Here is a 21,256-nt window from a genome sequence, read left to right on the forward strand (position 1 = left end):
CCCCGCCCCCCAGAGGATGATACGTCACATGCCCTCTTCCCCCCCCCCCCACAAGATGGTCTGTGTCAGAGAGGCGCTCTTTCTGCTTTTTTCTTTCGCGCCGGGCGCACTGCTTCAGATTTTTTTCGAACTGCGCATGCGCAGTTCAGAGCTCCGATCGTCCCGGCAGCGCTAAGCCCCGCCCACAGCGCGGATCGGACTGGAGCCGGCAAAAAGTGTATGGGCGCTCTGCAAAGAGGATTCCGGGCGCGGATCTATTTGACGCCCAGATTCAGCACTTAGACTCAAAATGGTAAAATCAGGCCCAATGACTAGTATTTAAAGAACTATTACATGGTATGCAATAAATTTATATTAAATATACATATAAGGCAGGAAAAATGAACCAATTATGGCTAACAAAGATTGCATTCGATCAAAGGAAGTGGTTTATAAGTGGTGAGCTAGAGGATTGGGAGCAATTTAGAATCCAGCAAAGGCGGACAAAAAACTGATAAAGAAAAGAAAACAAGAATATTAGTTTTATTAGTTTATTTATTAGTCACAACTAGGCTTACATTAACACTGCAATGAAGTTACTGTGAAAATCCCCCAGTCGCCACACTCCAGCACCTGTTCGGGTACACTGAGGGAGAATTTAGCATGGCCAATGCACCTAACCAGCACATCTTTTTGGACTGTGGGAAGAAATCAGAGCACCCGGAGGAAACACACGCAGACACGGGGAGAATGTGCAAACTCCACACAGACTGTGACCCAAGCCGGGAATCGAACACAGGTCCCTGGCGCTGTGAGACAGCAATGCTAACCACTGTGCCACCATGCTGCCCTATGAATGCAAGCTAGCAAGAAACATAAAGGCGAACTGTAAAAGCTTCTTTAGGTATGTAAAAAGGAAAAGATTAGCAAGGACAAATGTGAGTCCATTACTGGCAGACAGGAGAATTTATAATAGAGAATAGGGAAAAGATTGAGATGTTAAGCAATTACATTCGCAGTGGATGATATAGATAATCTCCCACAATACTAGAGAAACAAGGGGTTTGTGAAAACAAAGAATTGAAAGAAATTCGTATTAATAAAGAGGTAGTTCTTCAAAAAATAATTTGATTAAAGGCTGATAAATCCCCTGGACCTGATGAGTTACATCCCAGAGTATTGAAGGAGGTGGCTATAGAGATAGTGGAAGCATTGGTGATTATCTTTTAAAATACTAAAGATTCTGGAAAGGATTGGAAAGTAGCAAAGGTAATCCCACTATTTAAGAAATGAGGGTGAGAGAAAACAGAGAACCACAGACCTGATAGTTTGACATCAGTAGTAGGGAAAATGTTCAAATCGATTATAAAGAACGTGATGACTAGACACTTGAAAAATAATGATAGGATTGGGCAGAGTTAACAAGGATTTATGAAAGGGAAATAATGTTGACGAACCTGTAGGAGTTCTTTGAGGATGCCACCTGTAGCATGGATAAAGGAGAACCAGTGGATGTGGTGTATTTTGATTTTCAGAAGGTATATGATAAGGAGGTTTGTTAACAAATTAGGGCACATGGGATTGGGGTAATACACTGGTATAGATTGCGAATTGGCTAACAGACAGAAAACAGAGAGTAGGTCATTCTCAGGATAGCGGACTATTACTTGTGGGGTACCACAAAAATCAGTGCGGGGGCCACAGCTGTTTACAAATTATATAAATGATTTAGATGTGGATACTAAATGTAATATTTCCAAATTTGCTGATGACACAAAACTAGGTGGGAATGTAAATTGTGAGGAGAATGTAAGGAAGCTTCAAAGGGTTTTGGACAGGCTAAATGGGCGGGCAAGATGATATATAATGTGAATAATTGTGAAATTTTCCACTGTGGTAGAAAAAACAGGAAGGCACAGTATTTTTTAAATGGTGAGATGTTGGGAAGTGCTGATGTCCAAAGGGATCTGGGTGTCTATGTTCAAGAGCTACTAAAGGCTAACATGCAGATGAGCAAACAATTAGGAAGGCAAATTGTATGTTGGCCTTCATCACAAGGGGATTTGAGTATAAGAGTAAAGATGTCTTGCTGCAGTTGTGTAGAGCCTTTGTGAGACTGCACCTAGAGCATTATGTACAGTTTTGGTCTCCTTATCTAAGGAAGGGTATATTTGCCATAGAGGGAGGTTCACCAGACTAATCCCCGGGATTGCAGGATTCTCTAATGAAGAGAGATTGAGGCAACTAGGCCTGTATTCTCTAAGAGTTTCAAAGAATGAGATGTGATCTCATTGAAACTTACAAAATTCCTACAGGACATTACAGGATAGATGTAGACAGAATGTATCCCCTGGCTGATAAGTCTAGACAGTAAGAGTTTTAACAACACCAGGTTAAAGTCCAACAGGTTTATTTGGTAGCAAATACCATTAGCTTTCGGAGCGCTGCTCCTTCATCTGATGGAGTGGAAATGTGCTCTCAAACAGGGCACAGAGACACAAAAGGAGATGCGTCAACACCAAATTCATCAGCCGCACTCACAAGAGAGCACCAAACATCACCCAAGCACAACGTAACGCCATCCACGCTCTCAAGACCAACCGCAACATTGTCATCAAACCAGCAGACAAAGGAGTGGCCATCGTCATACTGAACAGAACAGATTACTGCAAAGAAGTGTACCAACAACTGAACAACGAGGAACACTACAAACAGTTACCCACAGATCCGACCAAAGAACACACCCGTCAACTCAACACTCTGATCAAGACCTTTGATCCGGACCTTCAAAGCACCCTCCGTGCTCTCGTTCCACGTACTCCCCACGTTGGAGATCTCTACTGCCTCCTAAAGATACACAAGGCAAACACACCCGGCTGTCCCATCGTATCGAGCAATGGGACCCTGTGCGAGAACCTCTCCGGCTATGTCGAGGGCATCTTGAAACCCATTGTACAAAGAACCCCCAGCTTTTGTCGCGACACTACGGACTTCCTACAGAAACCCAACGCACATGGAGCAGTTGAACCAGGAGCACTCCTCGTCACAATGGATGTCTCGGCACTCTACACCAGAATCCCCCACGATGATGGCATTGCTGCAACGGCCTCAGTACTCAACGCCGTCAACTGCCAGTTTCCAGGTGCAATTTTACAACTCATCCGCTTCATCCTGGACCACAATGTCTTCACCTTCAACAACCAGTTCTTCATCCAGACACACGGAACAGCCATGGGGACAAAATTTGGCACCTCAATATGCCAACATCTTCATGCACAGGTTCGAACAAGACTTCTTCACCGCACAGGACCTTCAACCGATGCTATACACTAGATACATCGATGACATTTTCTTCCTTTGGAGTCATGGTGAGCAATCACTGAAACAACTATATGATGACATCAACAAGTTCCATCCCACCATCAGACTCACCATGGACTACTCTCTGGAATCGGTTGCATTCTTGGGACACACGCATCTCCATTAAGGACGGTCACCTCAGCACCTCACTGTACCGCAAGCCCATGGATAACCTCACGATGCTCCACTTCTCTAGCTTCCACCCTAAACACGTTAAAGAAGCCATCCCCTACGGACAAGCCCTCCATATACACAGGATCTGCTCGGATGAGAAGGATCGCAACAGACACTTCCAGACACTGAAAGATGCCCTCATAAGAACAGGATATGGCGCTCGACTCATCGATCAACAGTTCTGATGCGCCACAGCGAAAAACCACACCGACCTCCTCAGAAGACAAACACGGGACACGGTGGACAGAGTACCCTTTGTCGTCCAGTACTTCCCCGGAGCGGAGAAGCTACGGCATCTCCTCCGGAGCCTTCAACATGTCATTGATGAAGACGAACATCTCGCCAAGGCCATCCCCACACCCCCACTTCTTGCCTTCAAACAACCACGCAGCCTCAAACAGACCATTGTCCGCAGCAAACTACCCAGCCTTCAGGAGAACAGTGACCACAACACCACACAACCCTGCCACAGCAACCTCTGCAAGACGTGCCGGATCATCGACACGGATGCCATCATCTCACGTGAGAACACATCTACCAGTTTCACAGTACCTACTCTTGCAACTCGGCCAACGTTGTTTACCTGATACGCTGCAGGAAAGGATGTCCCGAGGCATGGTACATTGGGGAAACCATGCAGACGCTACGACAACGGATGAATGAACACCGCTCGACAATCACCAGGCAAAACTGTTCTCTTCCTGTTGGGGAGCACTTCAGCAGTCACGGGCATTCAGCCTCTGATCTTCAGGTAAGCGTTCTCCAAGGCGGCCTTCACGACACACGACAGCGCAGAGTCGCTGAGCAGAAACTGATAGCCAAGTTCCGCACACATGAGGACGGCCTAAACCGGGATGTTGGATTTATGTCACATTATCAGTAACCCCCACAGCTTGCCTCCTGGACTTGCTGGCTGTCCTGTCTGGAGACAATACACATCTCTTTAACCTGTGCTTAATGCTCCCTCGACCCACATTGTCTGTATCTTTAAGATCTGGTTGGCTGTAGGGATTCGCATTCTAATCAGTATTCTGTAACTTGATTTTGTGTCTCTGTGCTCTGTTTGAGAGCACATTTCCACTCCATCTGACGAAGGAGCAGCGCTCCGAAAGCTAATGGTATTTGCTACCAAATAAACCTGTTGGACTTTAACCTGGTGTTGTTAAAACTCTTACTGTGTTCACCCCAGTCCAACGCCGGCATCTCCACATCATGATAAGTCTAGAACCAGAGGGCATAGTCTCAGAATAAGGGACAGGCCATTTAGGCCTGAGATGAGAAGGATTTTCTTCATTCAAATGTTGGTGGAATCTTTGGAATTCTCTAACTCAGAGCGCTGTGGAAGCTGAGTCACTGAGCATGTTCACTACAGAGTTGACAGGTTTCTGTCGACAGGTTTAGTTAATCCGCATTAACTAAACAACATTCATGAAAGAAACTGGGCATGAACAAGCCAATCCTGCTTGAACAGGTTGAACTAAACGAAGTAAAAGCAACTTTGAACTGAGTCACAATGATTTAATTCAATCTCTCAGAAAGAATCAGATTATCCACCCAGTCTGTATAATAAAGAATGGACCAATAATTTTGTTTTGCCATGGGAGATCACTATAATATTTAATAAATAATTTACCATACATCAAAGCATCCCATTGGCATCGAGGGACAGAGCAGAGTCATTAATCCCACTGTTTTTCAATTTGAGTACTGAAGAAAACTGGATTTTTAGATTGAACAGTGACTGAAAAATAGTCTTTAGCTAGATAAAAAGATACACTACGCATTTAAGATTGAAATCCCAATGGACTATCCCCTGCGGGAAGTAATTTAGTAATAAGATGAACAGTGTGCGACTGAAGCACTGATTGAAGAAGAATAAATTGGCACTTAACTCTAGAATTGGACACTATATCAGATAGGTAGAACAATAATCTAGTGTGTTAGAATACCAGCACCAATTGCTAGGATGTAATCTTGTACGTACTGAATTACCCATTTCCAGGAGCTGACATTACACCCAGATTGTCAGGCTTCCTGAAGCAAGTTTCCCACTATTTTCAGCAGCAATGGTGCACACAGAACAAACACTAAATATTTTCAATGTTACAAGATGATTTTCTTTTTATGTTTTGAACTTGCTGCCAGAAATGTAATAAAGATTCAAAGAATAGTAGTTAAACATAATTAAGTTAAAAAGGCATAACCTGTCACTCGATAGAAAGGGATTTCAACAAATTCACTAGTTTTTATTTAAATTCAAATTTTATTTGACCAATTGTTAAAATATGACAAGAATTCGAAGTAAGTTTTCCACTAGGCCCTGCACCTCCAGTTAGCCAGTTATTTGGGATGTTTCTTGGTATAAAAGAATGGCATCTTGCCTATTTAATATTTTGAAAGCAAATAATTACTGTACATTGGCCTGGATTTTGCTGTACAACTAATACATTATTGCAAGGGTTTGTTGTTGTCTGTGAGTAAAACTGTTGCAAAGCACTCCTATATATTGGCAGTGTGAAAGGTCCAAGGATTTTACACAGTCCTATAATTACTGGCCTGAAACTTTAATCAAGGTCCTTTTCTTTCAATTGAACCTAATTTAAAACATCAATGAAATGAAAAACAATTAAAAATTTAAATGTGCCAATAACTAAAACAGGCAAACAAAATACGGCTCAACTGTGAATTGTGTATCTGTCTGCTTAAAGTGTGCTTTATTATAAGTGTAAGATGTTGAAAACAATTTTAAAAAGTTGATTTATCAGATGGTTCTGAAATGTGCCATGAGGAGACATATTTCTAAAATTAGTTTTGATTTGCAAAGAGCGACCTGTAAGTGCAACATTAAGTTAACTTTAATTCAACAATTCACCAAATTCCAATATTGTAACCACTGGTATAAAAATGCATAATAAAATCATACCTTGCTCATCTTCATCAGATTCTATTTTTCCTTTATTAATCGATGTTACCTTGTGTGTAAAAGAACAAGAAACGTCAATGTAAAAACATAATTGATTTGTTTTCCATCCCATCAATAAAGATCTTAGCACAATGAAAAACATTGAGTGTAGGATAAATCATCTACATACAATGGCAACTCAACACAGTGCACCACTGAACCACGCCATGGCCTGGAGTTTTTGCTTGATTTATGACAGTTCCTAGCGCAATGACGTGCACTTAAGTGGGAAAAAGTTTTGGGGCTCACTCTGCCATTATTTTTCGTAAGAAGTGGCAATGATACATGATTAGTGCTCCCATAATTCTCAGACATTCTCTATAGTGATACAAGTCACAAATGCATCATCCGACATATTTTTCAACATTTGTACCACAGCAAAAGTGAGGACACAAAAGACAAAAGTTCATTCCTGGCATCCAGTATTAATGTGGGCTCTGGAGGAGCCATTTCAATTTTGAAGAATCAGAAAGAACAATGTAATTAATTCCAGGCAATTGGGAATACAGATAGCACAAGCATTGCCTTCTCTATTAAAAATGTGAAAAAACTTTAGCCAGCAAAGGAGGTGCCTGCTATATTGCACAATGTGTGTTGTGTATCTGAGCTCTGGCATAGTCAATCTCAATGGCCAGTCCTGGAAGAGGGAAATAATCCACCATTGTTCCTGTTCCCAATTATATAAGTCTATCTCAAAACCCTCCACAAATATTTACCTCAACCATGCATCCTTACCCACTCACTGCTGTATGTCAACATCCAACCCAATTCCTCCAGCTTTTATCATTAACTCCATTATTCTTTCTCTCACTCCCAGTCTTTATTAAACAGCAACCAAGAATGCAGAGGGAATTATCTCTCCTGGCATCGTCAACAGTTCATAAGTTCATAAGATATAGGAGCAGAATTAAGCCTATCGGCCCATCGAGTCTGCTCCACCATTCGATCATGGTTGATATGCTCCTCAGCCCCATCTTCCTGCCTTCTCCCCAAAACCCTTCAACCGATTATCAATTAAAAATCTGTCTAACTCCTCCTTAAATTTACTCACTGTCCCAGCGTCCACTGCACTTTGGGGTAGCAAATTCCACAGATTCACAATCTTTTGGGAGAGGTAGTTTCTCCTCAACTCTGTTTTAAATTTGCTACCCCTTATCCTAAGACCTCTCACCCTAGAATGCCCCACCAGCGGAAGCATCCACTCCACGTCTACCTTATCCATACCTTTTATCATCTTAGATACCTCAATTTGATCTCCCCTCATTCTTCTAAATTCCAGAGAGTTTAGGTCTAAACTGTTCAATCTCTCTTCATACGACAAACCCTTCATCTCTGGAATCAATCTAGTGAACCTCCTCTGAACTGCCTCCAATGCCACTACATCTTTCCTCAAATAAGGGGACCAAAACTGTGCGCAATACTCCAGGTGCAGCCTCACCAATACCTTGTATAGTTGCAACAATACTTTCTTCCCTTTGTATTCTATTCCTTTAGCTATAAATGCCAACATTTCATTCGCTTTCTTTATTATCTGCTGTACCTGCATGCCTGTACAGCAGGCATAATTCTGAATATTTATAATCTTATTAGTGTTTGCATTAGTCCTTTAAATTCTATTTGTATTTACTAGTGCCTCCATACAAGTTCATAGATAATGTGTGGTTAAGGGATCAATCATTTCTGGTGTCCCTTTTGAAGCAAAGTGTCCATAACCTAGGTATCCTATTTGACTGAGACTCCAACCCTATAAACTTCCATAACAAAGACAGTCTCATTAATACAGCCTGTCCCCAAACCTACCTTAGCCCATCTGTGCTGAAATTCTTACCTATGCCTCACTAGACATGACTGTTCCAATCTGTCTCAGTTGGCCTCCCATCCCGACCTGTAAATTTCAGCTCATTCAAAACTCTTTCACTTATAATCCATTCACCCCTTAGCAAGTCCCTACTAACCCCTAAATTGGCTCATGCCAACTCCCCCACCCACTGTCGAGCCTAAAATTTAAAAATTGCATCTTCATGTTCAAATTACTTCACTATCTTACCTTCTCCATAGCATAAGCTCAATGGGACGAATGGCCTTCATCTGCACCATATTATTCAATGATATCTGTAAGCTCCTGCTGTCTCTGACCTCTTGTGCATTCCAGCTCCCTTTGTACCACTATGCCTTCGCCTGCCTAGACACTAAGCTCCAGATGTCCCTTTCCTCTATTTTCTCTTCTCCTTTAAGATCCTCCTTAAAATCCATCTCTTTGATCAAGTTTCTGTCACCCCTCCAAATATCAACATCATCAGCTTGACAATTTCATTATACTTGCTTTACTTATTCCTATCTCTTGCAATCTTTAACCCTACTTTATCTGCACCCCTACCATCTCTCCCACATAATACAGGTTTTTCCCTGTCCTCAGTTAACTACTTTGCAATATCATAGAATCCCTACAGTACACAAAGAGGCCATTCAGCCCATCAACTCTGCACTGACTCTCCAAAAGAGCATCCCGCCCAGGCCCTCTCCCCTGCCCTGTCTCCATAACCCTGTGCATTTACCATGGCTCATCCATCTAACCTACACGTTAGGACACTAAGGGGCAATTTAGAGTGGCCAATCTACCTAACCGGCACATCTTTGGACTGTGGGAGGAAACCAGAGCACCCGCAGGAAACCCACGCAGATATGGGGAGAATGAGCAAACTCCACACGGTCACTCAAGGCTGGAATTGAGCCCGAGTCCCTGACGTTGTAAGACAGCAGTGCTAAACACTTTGCCATCTCTAAATATGATTAAATATGATTAAAAGTCTTGCATATTTGACACTCTTGCCATAAAGCTTACTTTCAGTTGTCTTGATTTGGCTAACATTCATAATGGAGACTTTTGTATCTTGGCCTCACCCCAGTCGATGATCTTTCTGGTTTATGCTGCTCACCATGACCTTTTCTTTATCCTCACCTCAGCATCTAATAGATGATTCTGTCTTTCCTCTGTCTTCACTGTGTATGGTGCCTCTCTTCCTCATTTCTTTTGTTCTCCACTTTCTTAAATGCTTCTTATCTGTAAAATCCTTTCATTCTGGGAAAGATTTATGTCTGTAAACTGCAACTGCCTTTGTTCCTCAACCCACGGATCAGAAATATGCACGGTTTAGGATGCTAGGGCTCATTCCATCAAAAATGCGTTTGCCATGGAAACTGACAATGCATTCTTTGAATCTGCAGCCATGTGCAAATGTTTCTTGCAGGCCTTCATACGTTCCATACCAGGCTCAAATTCATTTTTGTGATGGAGCAGTCTAATGTGCTCCCTTTCCTCAACATGCTGGTCGAGAAATCCGCTAATCGTTCTCCATACTGTCTACCACAAGCCTACCTTCACTGGTCAATGTACAAGTTGGAATTCCCATAGCTTTACACACATTAAGATCATCCCCAGTGGGAAGCTTGTAAATAGAGCTCTAGCCATTTGCTAACGTTACAAGCTTGATGCAGGAATACAATGCATCAAAGCTATCCTGTGGGACAATGGCTAGACTGGTTAAATCATTGTTCGTTATAGAATTATAGAATCCCCACAGTATAGAAGGAGGCCATTCAACCCATTGAGCCTGCACTGACAACAATCCCAGCCAGGTCCTATCCCTGTAACCTCACGTATTTACCCTGCTAATCCCCCTGACACTAAGGGGTAATTTTAGCACGGTCAATCCACCTAACCTGCACATCTTTAGATTGTGGGAGGAAACTAGAGCACCTGGAGGAAACCCACACAGACAGGGAAGAATGTGCAAACTCCCCACAGACAGTCAGCCGATGCTGGAATTGAACCCGGGTCCCTGGCGCTGTGAGGCAGCAGTGATAACCACTGTGCCACCATGCTGCTATGTAATATAAAATTCACAAATGGACCATCGACCACTACTTTCAGACCTGAAAAATGGCTGCTACCACAAATTACCTTGGAAAGGCAAAGTATCTTAAAATTTGAACAACGGGTTAAGCAGGGAGTTTCATGCTGTACTATGCAGTGGCTAAGCAAGTGGCATTTTCCACTAACAGTATTATGCCTTCAGTCCAAAATGATATTCTATCTACCATACTATTCAGCAGCTTCTTGTATGACTTTCAGTGCCGGCATGATGCCGGTTGTACGTCCCAGCGACTGGCTGATCAAATCAAACAACCTCTTCCTTTGGTTGTTATTAATAGGCAGAGTGCAGATTGTACTCAACCAGCCTGCACTTGTAAACTGAAAACAAAACCTCTATTGTCAGATGTAACTCCGTGACTGGTCACCAGGATTTGAGCAATTGCAACGGCGCTATTAATCGCACTAACAATCAATTTAAGGTAATAATGCTCATAACGTGACTCATTTGCACGTGCTAAAAGTGACACACATTCATGAAAAGCTTTAGCAAAATGTCTCTCTTTTCAGCAATTTTCACATCCTAAACTTCCAAATTACCATATTTTGAAAACTTTAATAGTGCACGATCTGAAAACTTACAAAACCAATCACACTAGGGTAACAGGAGCTTCCCTGAGCCAACTAGCAGTTTGTGACATTACTGTGCCTTTAAGAGATGTACTTTAATCATGTTTCTCTACAGTTCTTTTACGAGGGCCTTTTGTGCTTGTTGCCGACTTATCTGAGTCGATGTCCTTTTATTGTTGTCAGTCATATAATAGGCTTTTTGTTTATTTTTAATTTGGGCCTAATGCACTCTCCTGGAGTTTCTGGGTGTTATGACCCTTTTGAATTGTTGGGACAAAGAATGATTGACAGGTCAGGTGGAACTTTTTTTTCTCATGAGAGTTCTTTCAGTTTTGGCTGCTGACTAGTTGGAAGGTGTTTGGACTCCAAGCTGGATGCAATGTTTGTGTCTCTCTCCCTGGTATTAGAAATTCTGCTGATTAGATTGAAGCAGTATTTTTTACTTTTCTGGAGTGAAAGTTTTACTCTTGGTGGTTTGCTAGCTAGAGGCAAACTGTGGTACTATCTCTACCTCGATGTGGTGGAAGTTCCAGAATGGCGGAGTCAGAGTTTCAATTTTCCTTCCAAGGGAATAATTCATAGTACGTGTTACAGAATTGGAAAATCACAAGAGGATACATATTTTCTGTGGTAAACTGAAATCAGGTGGGTATATGTTGTTAAGAATGTTGTGTTAGAACAGTACATTGAGCTGTTTAGGTTTATACAACATCATGGTTGTTTTTTTTTCTTGTTTGTAATTGGTAGATGTTATTGCTAATTGTCTTATTATATGTTAACTGTATTCTTAAATAAACTTGGTTTGATAAAAGCTCCCTAGTGGGTCATTTGAATCATATCTGGAGTGAAGCATCTTATGCTTACCCATGCCAAATTCAAAGTGCAAAACTTATAGTCTAGGCTGAATTCATAAAATATCTTGGAGTTTCTGAGCTGGATTATAACAAGTTTGAAAATTGGGGTAACAACACAAGATATTCAACCTGTCCAGTTATGTCACTCACTCTCTTATTAATATATTCTTCTTCTTTTGCTATTGTTCCACCATAATCCACTTCATCTACATTCTCATTCACTTCTTCATTATCCTCCTCCGCATTGCTCTGATCTTCAACCTCTTCATCTTGTAGAATTTCCTTCTGGAACATTAAAAAAAAATCAATTGATTCCAATGTACTCGATACTCCCATTAAAGGAAACCACAAGAGAAAGAAAGCTGAGTGTATATGTTGGGGCTAATTTTTGAACAATATTTTTAAGTAAATTATAGTAATAGTATGTGCTAATATTTATATAGTGCCTTATTCTGGTAATATGGTCTAAAGAATGATAATGTAATTCACTGGCAAAGTCCTGATATGACACACACACTAAAGCAAAATGTTATATGAAGCGTTGTGAGAAATATCTCCCACCACTTTGAGTGTATTGTATATATTCAGTCCTATGTAAACATGAGGCGCTGCAATGAACTTTTAAAAATGTGGATTTTTTTATGTTGACAGAAAGTGGACTCTCTGCTCTCCAAGTTTAAAAAAAATAGCTGCTGGTAATAAAGCAAAGCTCTGTGTATATGTTGAAGCACAAACACCCAGGACCCTATTGCCATTTCTCCTTGCTGCCAGTTTACCAATTACACATTGAATATGGCAGACATTGGTTGCTGTGGAATTACTGTAGCTTTATATATTTTACACATAGGTTGCACTTTTCCCTTCAGTGTCATTACATGTGGGCATAAATAAACTATGTCTGCACTGTTAACAAACAGAAACAATTTCACTTGTATCAGATTTTCAATCAAGTATTTACCCTCTGAACATTTTGTTTATATATATATATATTGTCTATCATGGTTTTTTTAGACTTTGCAAAAATATTGCCACGCCAAAAATCTTTTAAAGATTAATTTCAACGATACTCAAATCGATTTCCAGTTCCTGCAACTTACTGTTGACAATATACTTCTATTAAAATAAAACATTTATGCTTACCCAATATTAAATGTTTCTATTTCTGCAATTAGATTTTATGTCACCATATCAAGTTAGCTCTTCATGCCTAATTCTTTAAGAATCCAATAAAAATTATTGGGGAATTGTAAGTGGCAGGGATGGGAAGAGGAGATTTCTGGATTATAGTCTTTTGGTTGGTAAATCAAATTTTAAAATTGCAATTTTTATCTTAAAGACAACAACCACTGCCACACCTCAAACTGGTCTTTGCTTCCAAAATAAGAATGTTTTCAAATTTAGTAGCAGGAATTATTATAATAGATACAACTCCCAGACAGGGAAACAAATTCTCAAAACCTCTACATCACCTCAAACATGTCCTCGCTGAGCTTTTTTACTCTACATGTTATGCTACCACAAATATTCTGTCTCAAACAGCTAAACTGGAAAGCAATTCAATCTCACAAGGGCCTTCTCAGTGTGAGGCTGGCCTTTTTCCAATCAAAGTCCACTGTTTAATAATGCCCTGTTTCTTCAATGGGTCTATCCACATGACATGCCAAGATTAATAAAATCTATACAATAACTCCTTTAAGATAGTTCAGTTCTGCTTTATAAAGTTTGAATCTAACCCTTTCCCCCCAAAACTGAAGTTAATTAGGTTAAAGTTTATCTTTTGATATAGCATGCAGTGGCAATATCAAACCACGATATTTTATTATGAGAAACATTTATGCAAATTTCATTTATTCTTTGTGGGGTTTTATTGTGGCTGGTAAGCGTCCCGTAAAAATATCAATATTATAAACATTTAATATATGTGAAAACATTGCAAAACCAGATACAATACCTTCAATGAATAACATACAATGCTCTTTTACCAATTTGAATGATCCACTTTTATTAAATTGCTTTGTAGTGGCTTTTACTACTGAACAGGGTGAATTTTCCCGTTCCACTCGCCACAGAACTAGTGCGAGTAGATAGCTGTCACAGTCAATGCCAGCAGAGTAGCTCCGAAGACATGGATGCAATGCTGAAAAAAGTTCAATGATCTTACAGGAGTGGTCAAGGTCAGTGAATATATCTTCAGACACTACATCTTTACAAAGGAACTACTCGCCTCAGCCACTCAGAGAATTGCAGATTGTGTAAGCATGCACCTCTTCATTTTCCCACTTTCCCTAATTACAATGCCACTCGTGTCTTGCCCCTTCCAAATACTGAAGAACCTGGCCAGGCAGTGGTGTCTGAGTGCAAGAGCAAGAATGACTGATGATGATGAAACATTGCCCTTGATCTCACACTCATAACCACCAGCTCGGATACTGACACTTTACATACTTTAGAGGACAACAATTTATACTGCTTTAGATGAGGCTGCTAATTGGTTGGCAAGCAGACTCTGGTTAATAGAACCATTGCCATGAAGATATTTGTGTACAATATATATAGACATTTCATGCAGTATAAATTGTTACCTTTGAGATTTGTTATTCTTGTAAAATTACCCTGTTGAGTGCATGACGAAATGCTTTGCAGCACTGTCTCATTTTCAGCAAAGCAACATATGTGCAGTCAGTGGCACCCTGCACAATGGAGAAGCCTGCTATCATGACAAGATCATATGCATGCAGCATCCTCTTCTCTCTGGCCAGAGAGAACGCTGTGTACTCCCCTCTCCTTACAAAGATTGTCATTCACCTCCTTTATATAATAGTGGATGGCAAACTGGAAGACGTTTGCAATGTCACCTGCTCCAACATACAAGGGTCCCGATATGAAGAAGTGCATGGTGGCTTTCACAGCCATTGTCAGCACCATCCGCTAAGGCTGCCTGAAATTGATGACTTGTTTTCAATGAGCACTTCCTTCATAAAACAGGGATGTCACACGCACTGTTTCCTCAGTTAACTTGAAATGAAACATTCTCCCTAAACACACTGGGTGAATAGGGCCTCCCTGCTGAGTGTTATTCTCCCACTCCTCCCCCCTCTGCAAGTAGCTTGTCCTCTATGTTGCCTCTGCTCAATCTCCCTGTCGTGCTGCAACCAAGATGGATGGTAATTTCAGGGCCCATCACTGCATGCTATACCACTACCTGCAGACTTCAACTTAAAATAGCAATAGAGAACTCACAGCATCTGTAACAAACTCCGACAGAGCCAGCAGAAGTCAATCAGCAATTAACTGGAAAGTAGTTGATAATCCCATTAAAATAGGGGTCTCTTCTTGCTGCTTAAAACATTCAGCTGTGCAAGGTTAAGGGAAGGCAGTAGCTGGAGTGTCAAGATCAAAAATTGCACCATCATCAATTCAGCATTACACACTGTCTGACATCACATCTGTCTACTCTGCATACTTCTAGTGAATGCTCCTAATGCCCAGTCTACACCTACTGTGAAAAATGCATGCACATGGTACACATACTATTTTTCAACCAAAATGGCACCTATAGTGTCTCGATGCCTATGCCTCTTCGATTCGGAAAGAGATGGGGGAAACATTTTCTGGCTGGTGCCAGGATGGGTGGTGAGGACATGATTGGGTTTGGTTGCCATCAATGTTCCCTCTTAGCTGCATGGCCACAAAGTATCCCAGGAGTTCAAGTGCAGGCCAAGCACAAGTCAGCCCCTTTAACATATCACACAAAACTTTTTTAAAGGGCTTAATCTGCTTAAATGAACAGGCCACATGTCACAAAAAAAGTTAGAGGGGAATGTTGGTTATGATGCCCCCGTTATTAAATGCCCGTTGACACTGGAGGCATTTGCTGGCAGATAGCACTCATAAAAATAAATCCCTGTATGTGTCTGTGCCTTCAGAAAGTCAATGACAAAATTGGAGGATTTTTTAAAAAATGTACTAGCTTGTATCTGCCTGACAGGACTTACCGAATTCTTCCCAAATATCTTCCTTTTGCTTTTATTCTTTCACAACCTGATATTCAGTCCTGAATAAGAAAGAGTCTAAGTGGTGTTAAGAAAATTCTGACTCATTGACTATATAGACTCATTCTGACTCATTGACTAGGGATAGCCAGCTGTGGATAACGAAGGAAATAAAGGAGAGTATTAAATTAAAAACCGATGCGTACAGAGTGGCCAAAAATAGTGGAGACTTAGAAGATTGGGAAAACTTTAAAAAACAACAAAGAATGACTAAGAAAGCGATAAAGAAAGGAAAGATAGATTATGAAACTAAACTAGCTCTAAACATAAAAAATAATAGTAAAAGTTTTTACAAATATGAAAAGGAATAGAGTGGCTAGAGTGAATGTTGGACCCTTGGAGGACAAATGGGGGGATTTAATAGTGGAAAACGAGGAAATGGCTGAGACTTTAAATAGGTTTTTTGTGTCGGTCTTCACGGTGGAAGACACAAATAGTTTATCGAATATTAACGATCGAGTGTTGGTAGGAGAGGTACTCAATACAATTATTGTTACTAGAGAGGCAGTGCTTGGTAGACTAACAGGGCTGAAGGTGGACAAGTCCCCGGGCCCGGATGGAATGCATCCCAGGGTACTGAAAGAAATGTCAGAGGTAATAGCGGATGTGTTAGTGGTTATTTATCAAAATTCACTTGGACTCTGGGGTAGTGCCAGCTGATTGGAAAATGGCTACTGTTACGCCGCTGTTTAAAAAAGGAAGTAGACAAAAGGCGGGTAACTACAGGCCAGTTAGCTTAACGTCTGTAGTTGGGAAAATGCTGGAATCCATCATTAAAGAAGAAATAGCAGGCCATCTGGATAAGAATGGTTTGACCAAGCAGACGCAGCATGGATTCATGAGAGGAAAGTCGTGTTTGACGAACTTACTGGATTTTTATGAAGATGTGACTAGTGTGGTTGACGGAGGGGAACCGGTAGATGTGGGGTTTTTGGATTTCCAAAAGGCATTCGATAAGGTGCCTCACAAAAGGTTGCTGCAGAGGATTGGGGCACACGGAGTTGGGGGTAGGGTGTTAGTGTGGATTGGGGATTGGCTATCCGACAGGAAGCAGAGAGTTGGAATAAATGGGTGCTTTTCTGGTTGGCAGATGGTGACTAGTGGCGTGCTGCAGGGATCGGTACTGGGGCCTCAACTGTTTACTATTTACATAGATGATCTGGAGGAGGGGACTGAGTGTAGGGTAACAAAGTTTGGTGACGACACGAAGATAAGTGGGAAAGTGAATTGCGTGGAGGAAGCGGAAGGTCTGCAGAGAAATTTGAATAGGCTGTGAGTGGGCGAGGATCTGGCAGATGGAGTATAACATTGGCAAATGTGAGGTTATTCACTTTGGAAGAAATAATAGCAAATTGGATTATTATTTAAATGGAAAAAAATTACAACATGCTACTGTGCAAAGGGACCTGGGGGTCCTTGGGCATGAGTCGCAAAAACTCAGTCTGCAAGTACAACAGGTGATCAAGAAGGCAAATGGGATCTTGGCATTTATCGCGAGGGGGATAGAATATAAAAGCAGAGAAGTCTTGCTGCATCCGTACAAGGCATTGGTGAGGCTGCAGCTGGAATACTGTGTGCAGATTTGGTCCCCTTACTTGCTAAAGGATATATTGGCCTTGGAGGGAGTGCAGAGAAGGTTCACCAGGTTGATACCAGAGATGAGGGGTGTAGATTATGAGGAGAGATTGAGCAGATTAGGTTTGTACTCGTTGGAGTTTAGAAGGCTGAGGGATGATCTTATAGAGGCATGTAAGATAATGAAGGGGCTGGATAGGGTAGAAGTGGAGAGATTCTTTCCACTTAGAAAGGAAACCAGAACTAGAGGGCACAGCCTGAAAATAAAGGGGGGTCAGTTTAGGACAGAGTTGAGGAGGAACTTCTTCTCTCAGAGGGTGGTGAATCTCTGCCCACTGAAATGGTGGAGGCTACCTTGTTGAATATGTTTAAGTCGCGGATAGATGGATTTCTGATCGGTAGGGGAATTAAGGGTTATGGGGAGCAGGCGGGTAAGTGGAACTGATTCACTTCAGATCAGCCATGATCTTATTGAATGGCGGGGCAGGCTCGAGGGGCTAGATGGCCTACTCCTGCTCCTATTTCTTATGTTCTTATATGCTATCAGTCAAGGATCAAGACGGTGCAGTGACGTTCACAAATTTGAGGATGGTATTAGGGAGGCAGAGTGTCATCATTGTGTATAAAGAAGCTGACCCCACATTTATAAATGATTTCACCACACAGAGGCATGTCAATGAAGAATAGGAGATGATTAAGGATGAAACTGTGAGGCATACCAGAAATAAGCATGGAAGTTTGAGAGGAGAGCCACTGCTGAAGATGTGCTAAATTGAGACATTTAAAAGTCAAACTAAACAAGATGGCCACATAGGAAGAAAGTGAGATTAAATCAGTTTTAAACGCTTATTTATTTGACTCCTTTCACAACTTCAGGATGTCCCAAAGCTGTCTACAGCAAATGAAGCACTTATGAAATATAATCTTGTCATGGAGAGAAATGTTTTTAATGAGGGTCCTTAAAGTACATCGTTAGTTGAACGGTTCGACCTGAAACCACCCTGTCACAAGAATAAGAGTTGAGCTATTTGAATTGCTTTAATTACACAGCCTTTGAATTCTGTCTTCAGCTGCAATTTAACCTCAGAAGTGAAAACTGGACTCCAGGCTAGCAGCCTGCCTCTGAACTTCATTTCTTTTAAATTCAGATCTCCAGACAGAATCACCTACAGTGAATCAATTCCCAGAATACAAGAATAGTCTGCTGCATCTTCAACCCCCTCAACTGAGTTCCCAGGACAAAGACCACAAAGCCACCTAAAAGAACCTTCATTGGACATCTTAATGGATTCTACCCACATGAAATAATGCCAATACTTTTTGATTTCTTTAAGTAACTCGCAGTTTGTAACTGCTTTCCCTTTATTTTTCTGTCATGATGCTCATGAGTATGAATGTTTGTCACGATGCATTCCTTGGGTTTTGAGTGTGTTAATAAATCCTAGTTTTGTTGTACCTTAAAGAATTAACATTGAACCTTCTAAACCGGGGTTTGGGAAACACACCATGGCCCAGAATCTCACAACTATTACGGGACAGAGGGAGGCCATGTGGCCAATTGTGTCTGCACCAACTCTCCGAATGAGCATTATGACTTAGTGCCTTTCCCCTATGACCCTGCACATTTATTTCATGCAACAAAAACAGAAAATGTTGGAAAATCTCAGCAGATCTGACAGCATCTGTGGGGAGAGAATAGAGCCAACGTTTCGTGTCTAGATGACACTTTGTCAGAGCGGCCCTGTCTTGATTGTCCATTTCAACAAGGGAAAGGATACTTAGGAAAACAAATTAAATTAGAAATTAAAACTATTGCTGTCACGGGCAGAAGAGGGGAACAGTAATAATAATTCAATTCACTTTGCTCTCGTGTCCGTAACAGAATTTGTGGGTTTTGCCTGGAATCCATCCATTTGTATGAGCCAGAATTTGACCAAAGTGTACAAAAAGCTGACCAGAGCCCAAATTCCAAAACAGGCCTGAATTGGATGCCAAAGGAAACCAATCAGTGGCTGAAAATATCTACAAAACAAATACACATACTGCAGCAAATTCTTTTAATCTTACATTAGAACAACATACGTCGAAGATGGGTATGGAAAAGAAAGCACTAACTAGTGGAACCTTAGCCTCCCTAAGTCGGCAACAATTGAAATTTCTAGCCTGGAAAAGATGGGGTAAAGTTTTCTCCCGAGGCCAAAAAGCCTGAGGTACTCCAGGTACTTCTGGAGAATTAAGGCCTCAGTCCCTATCCGGAACAGAGTTAGAAGAATCAGAACCAAAAACTGATTGTATTCAAGATGATTACCCTAGCTATTAGCTAAACTGCTATTAGAGCTGGACAGGAAGAAACTAGAGAAAGAGAGAACGAGAGAGAGAATGAACTCACCAGCAAAAGATGCTAGAGGTGGAATTAAAAGCTCAAGAAGCAGCGAGGGAGTTCCAAAAGGAGATGGAAATGAAACAGAGAGAATTAGCTATATCAAGGGGAAATGACTTAGTGAGGTCCGAAGCACTGGGCCGCGAGATGCCAGCGTACTCCTGAAAGGCTGAGCAACCCAAACGAGATCAGCAAAGCTCTGAAGTACGGCAAACAGCTGGAAAAAGTTCAGAGGCCCTGCAGGGGGTAAAAGAACCCATCAGGGAAAGGGTGGCTCAAGGAAAGCTGCCTGAATTTAAAAAGGCTTTATCAGATTAGGCCAGTAAAATTCTAAGGGATCGGGAAAGTGGGTTTCCAAAGAGATGAAGGGAGTGAGCTGGAGATCGAATTGGCAATCATCTTTGCTAAATTAGACAGGGAACCGTGCCATTCCCAGGCAACAAAACCAATAGAGAGGGACCTGCTTCACATTGTCAAAGAGCCACATGTGCAGCAGTAGAAGCTAGCCAGTCCCATATGAGCCAGGATGTCCCACAGGACATGGGACCAAAGAGGGGCTGACCCACCCCTACAGTAACTATATTGGGAAAGCTATTACACTGTGAGCAAGTTCAAACTTGCTACCACCCAAAGGATAGGACAAGTGTTGCAGTTAACTCCTAGGTATCCAAAACGGGTAGGTCATACTAAGTTGAGAAGCCAGGGGGAAGTAAAAAGGCTGGGTTGGCAAATGCTAAAGGAGATGCAACCAATGAGGGGCTATCACAATCCTTCCTCCAAGGGATAAACAGGGACACTAAAAGTCCCCAGATCCGGCCAGTAAATTTATTTAAAAAAGAAAATGATGAGCAGTATCATAATAACAGCTGATTGTAGTTGTGGACTCCTGCATTAGATGCCATACGATACACTCTGTACTATATGCGGAGTCACCTGACCTGGTTGAAAGTCAAATAGCACATGTTAGAGATGGTCGAGATAAGGCTTCAGAAGCATTGCAGATGTGTGTTCACATTAGGAAAATGTGTTATCAATAACATTAGTTCAACAGCAATAGTGTCAGTTGGCGAGCATCATAAAAACAAGACGTGGTGTCAGAAATAAACCAAACACAACAAGGTTCTGAAACCACTGACAGAGCTCAGTCTGGACAGCAATCTTGCTGAAAACTGGAGAAGATTCCAGCAGCGATTTGAACTGTACCTCTCAGTGATGAGTAGTGATAAGAAAGATACACAGATAAGTCTCCCAGCCCTATAAGTCTATAACACATTCTTGTTTGAAAGTGATGAGAAATTACTTGAAAGAAATAATGGAAAAATTCGAAGCATACTGCAGCCCAGAAAAACATCACGTGTGTTCATGTTAGGAAAATGTGCTATCAATAAAGTTAGTTCAACAGCAATGGTAACGGTTGGC

General features: G+C 41.4%; 1 protein-coding gene across 3 annotated transcripts in view; it reads right to left on the reverse strand.

The window, feature by feature from the left end:
• Window positions 1-21,256, reverse strand: part of LOC144506445 (X-linked retinitis pigmentosa GTPase regulator-like) — a 111,196-nt gene that overhangs the window by 15,540 nt on the left and 74,400 nt on the right. For all 3 annotated transcript variants that reach the window (XM_078232571.1, XM_078232570.1, XM_078232573.1), the window contains 2 exons: window positions 11,981-12,115; window positions 6,437-6,485 (listed from right to left, as the gene is read on the reverse strand). In XM_078232571.1, coding sequence (XP_078088697.1) covers window positions 6,437-6,485; window positions 11,981-12,115 — 184 coding nt within the window. The remainder of the gene's footprint in view (window positions 1-6,436; window positions 6,486-11,980; window positions 12,116-21,256) is intronic.

The sequence above is a fragment of the Mustelus asterias genome, chromosome 17, assembly GCF_964213995.1.
Source record: "Mustelus asterias chromosome 17, sMusAst1.hap1.1, whole genome shotgun sequence".
In the NCBI taxonomy this organism is placed as follows: domain Eukaryota; kingdom Metazoa; phylum Chordata; class Chondrichthyes; order Carcharhiniformes; family Triakidae; genus Mustelus; species Mustelus asterias.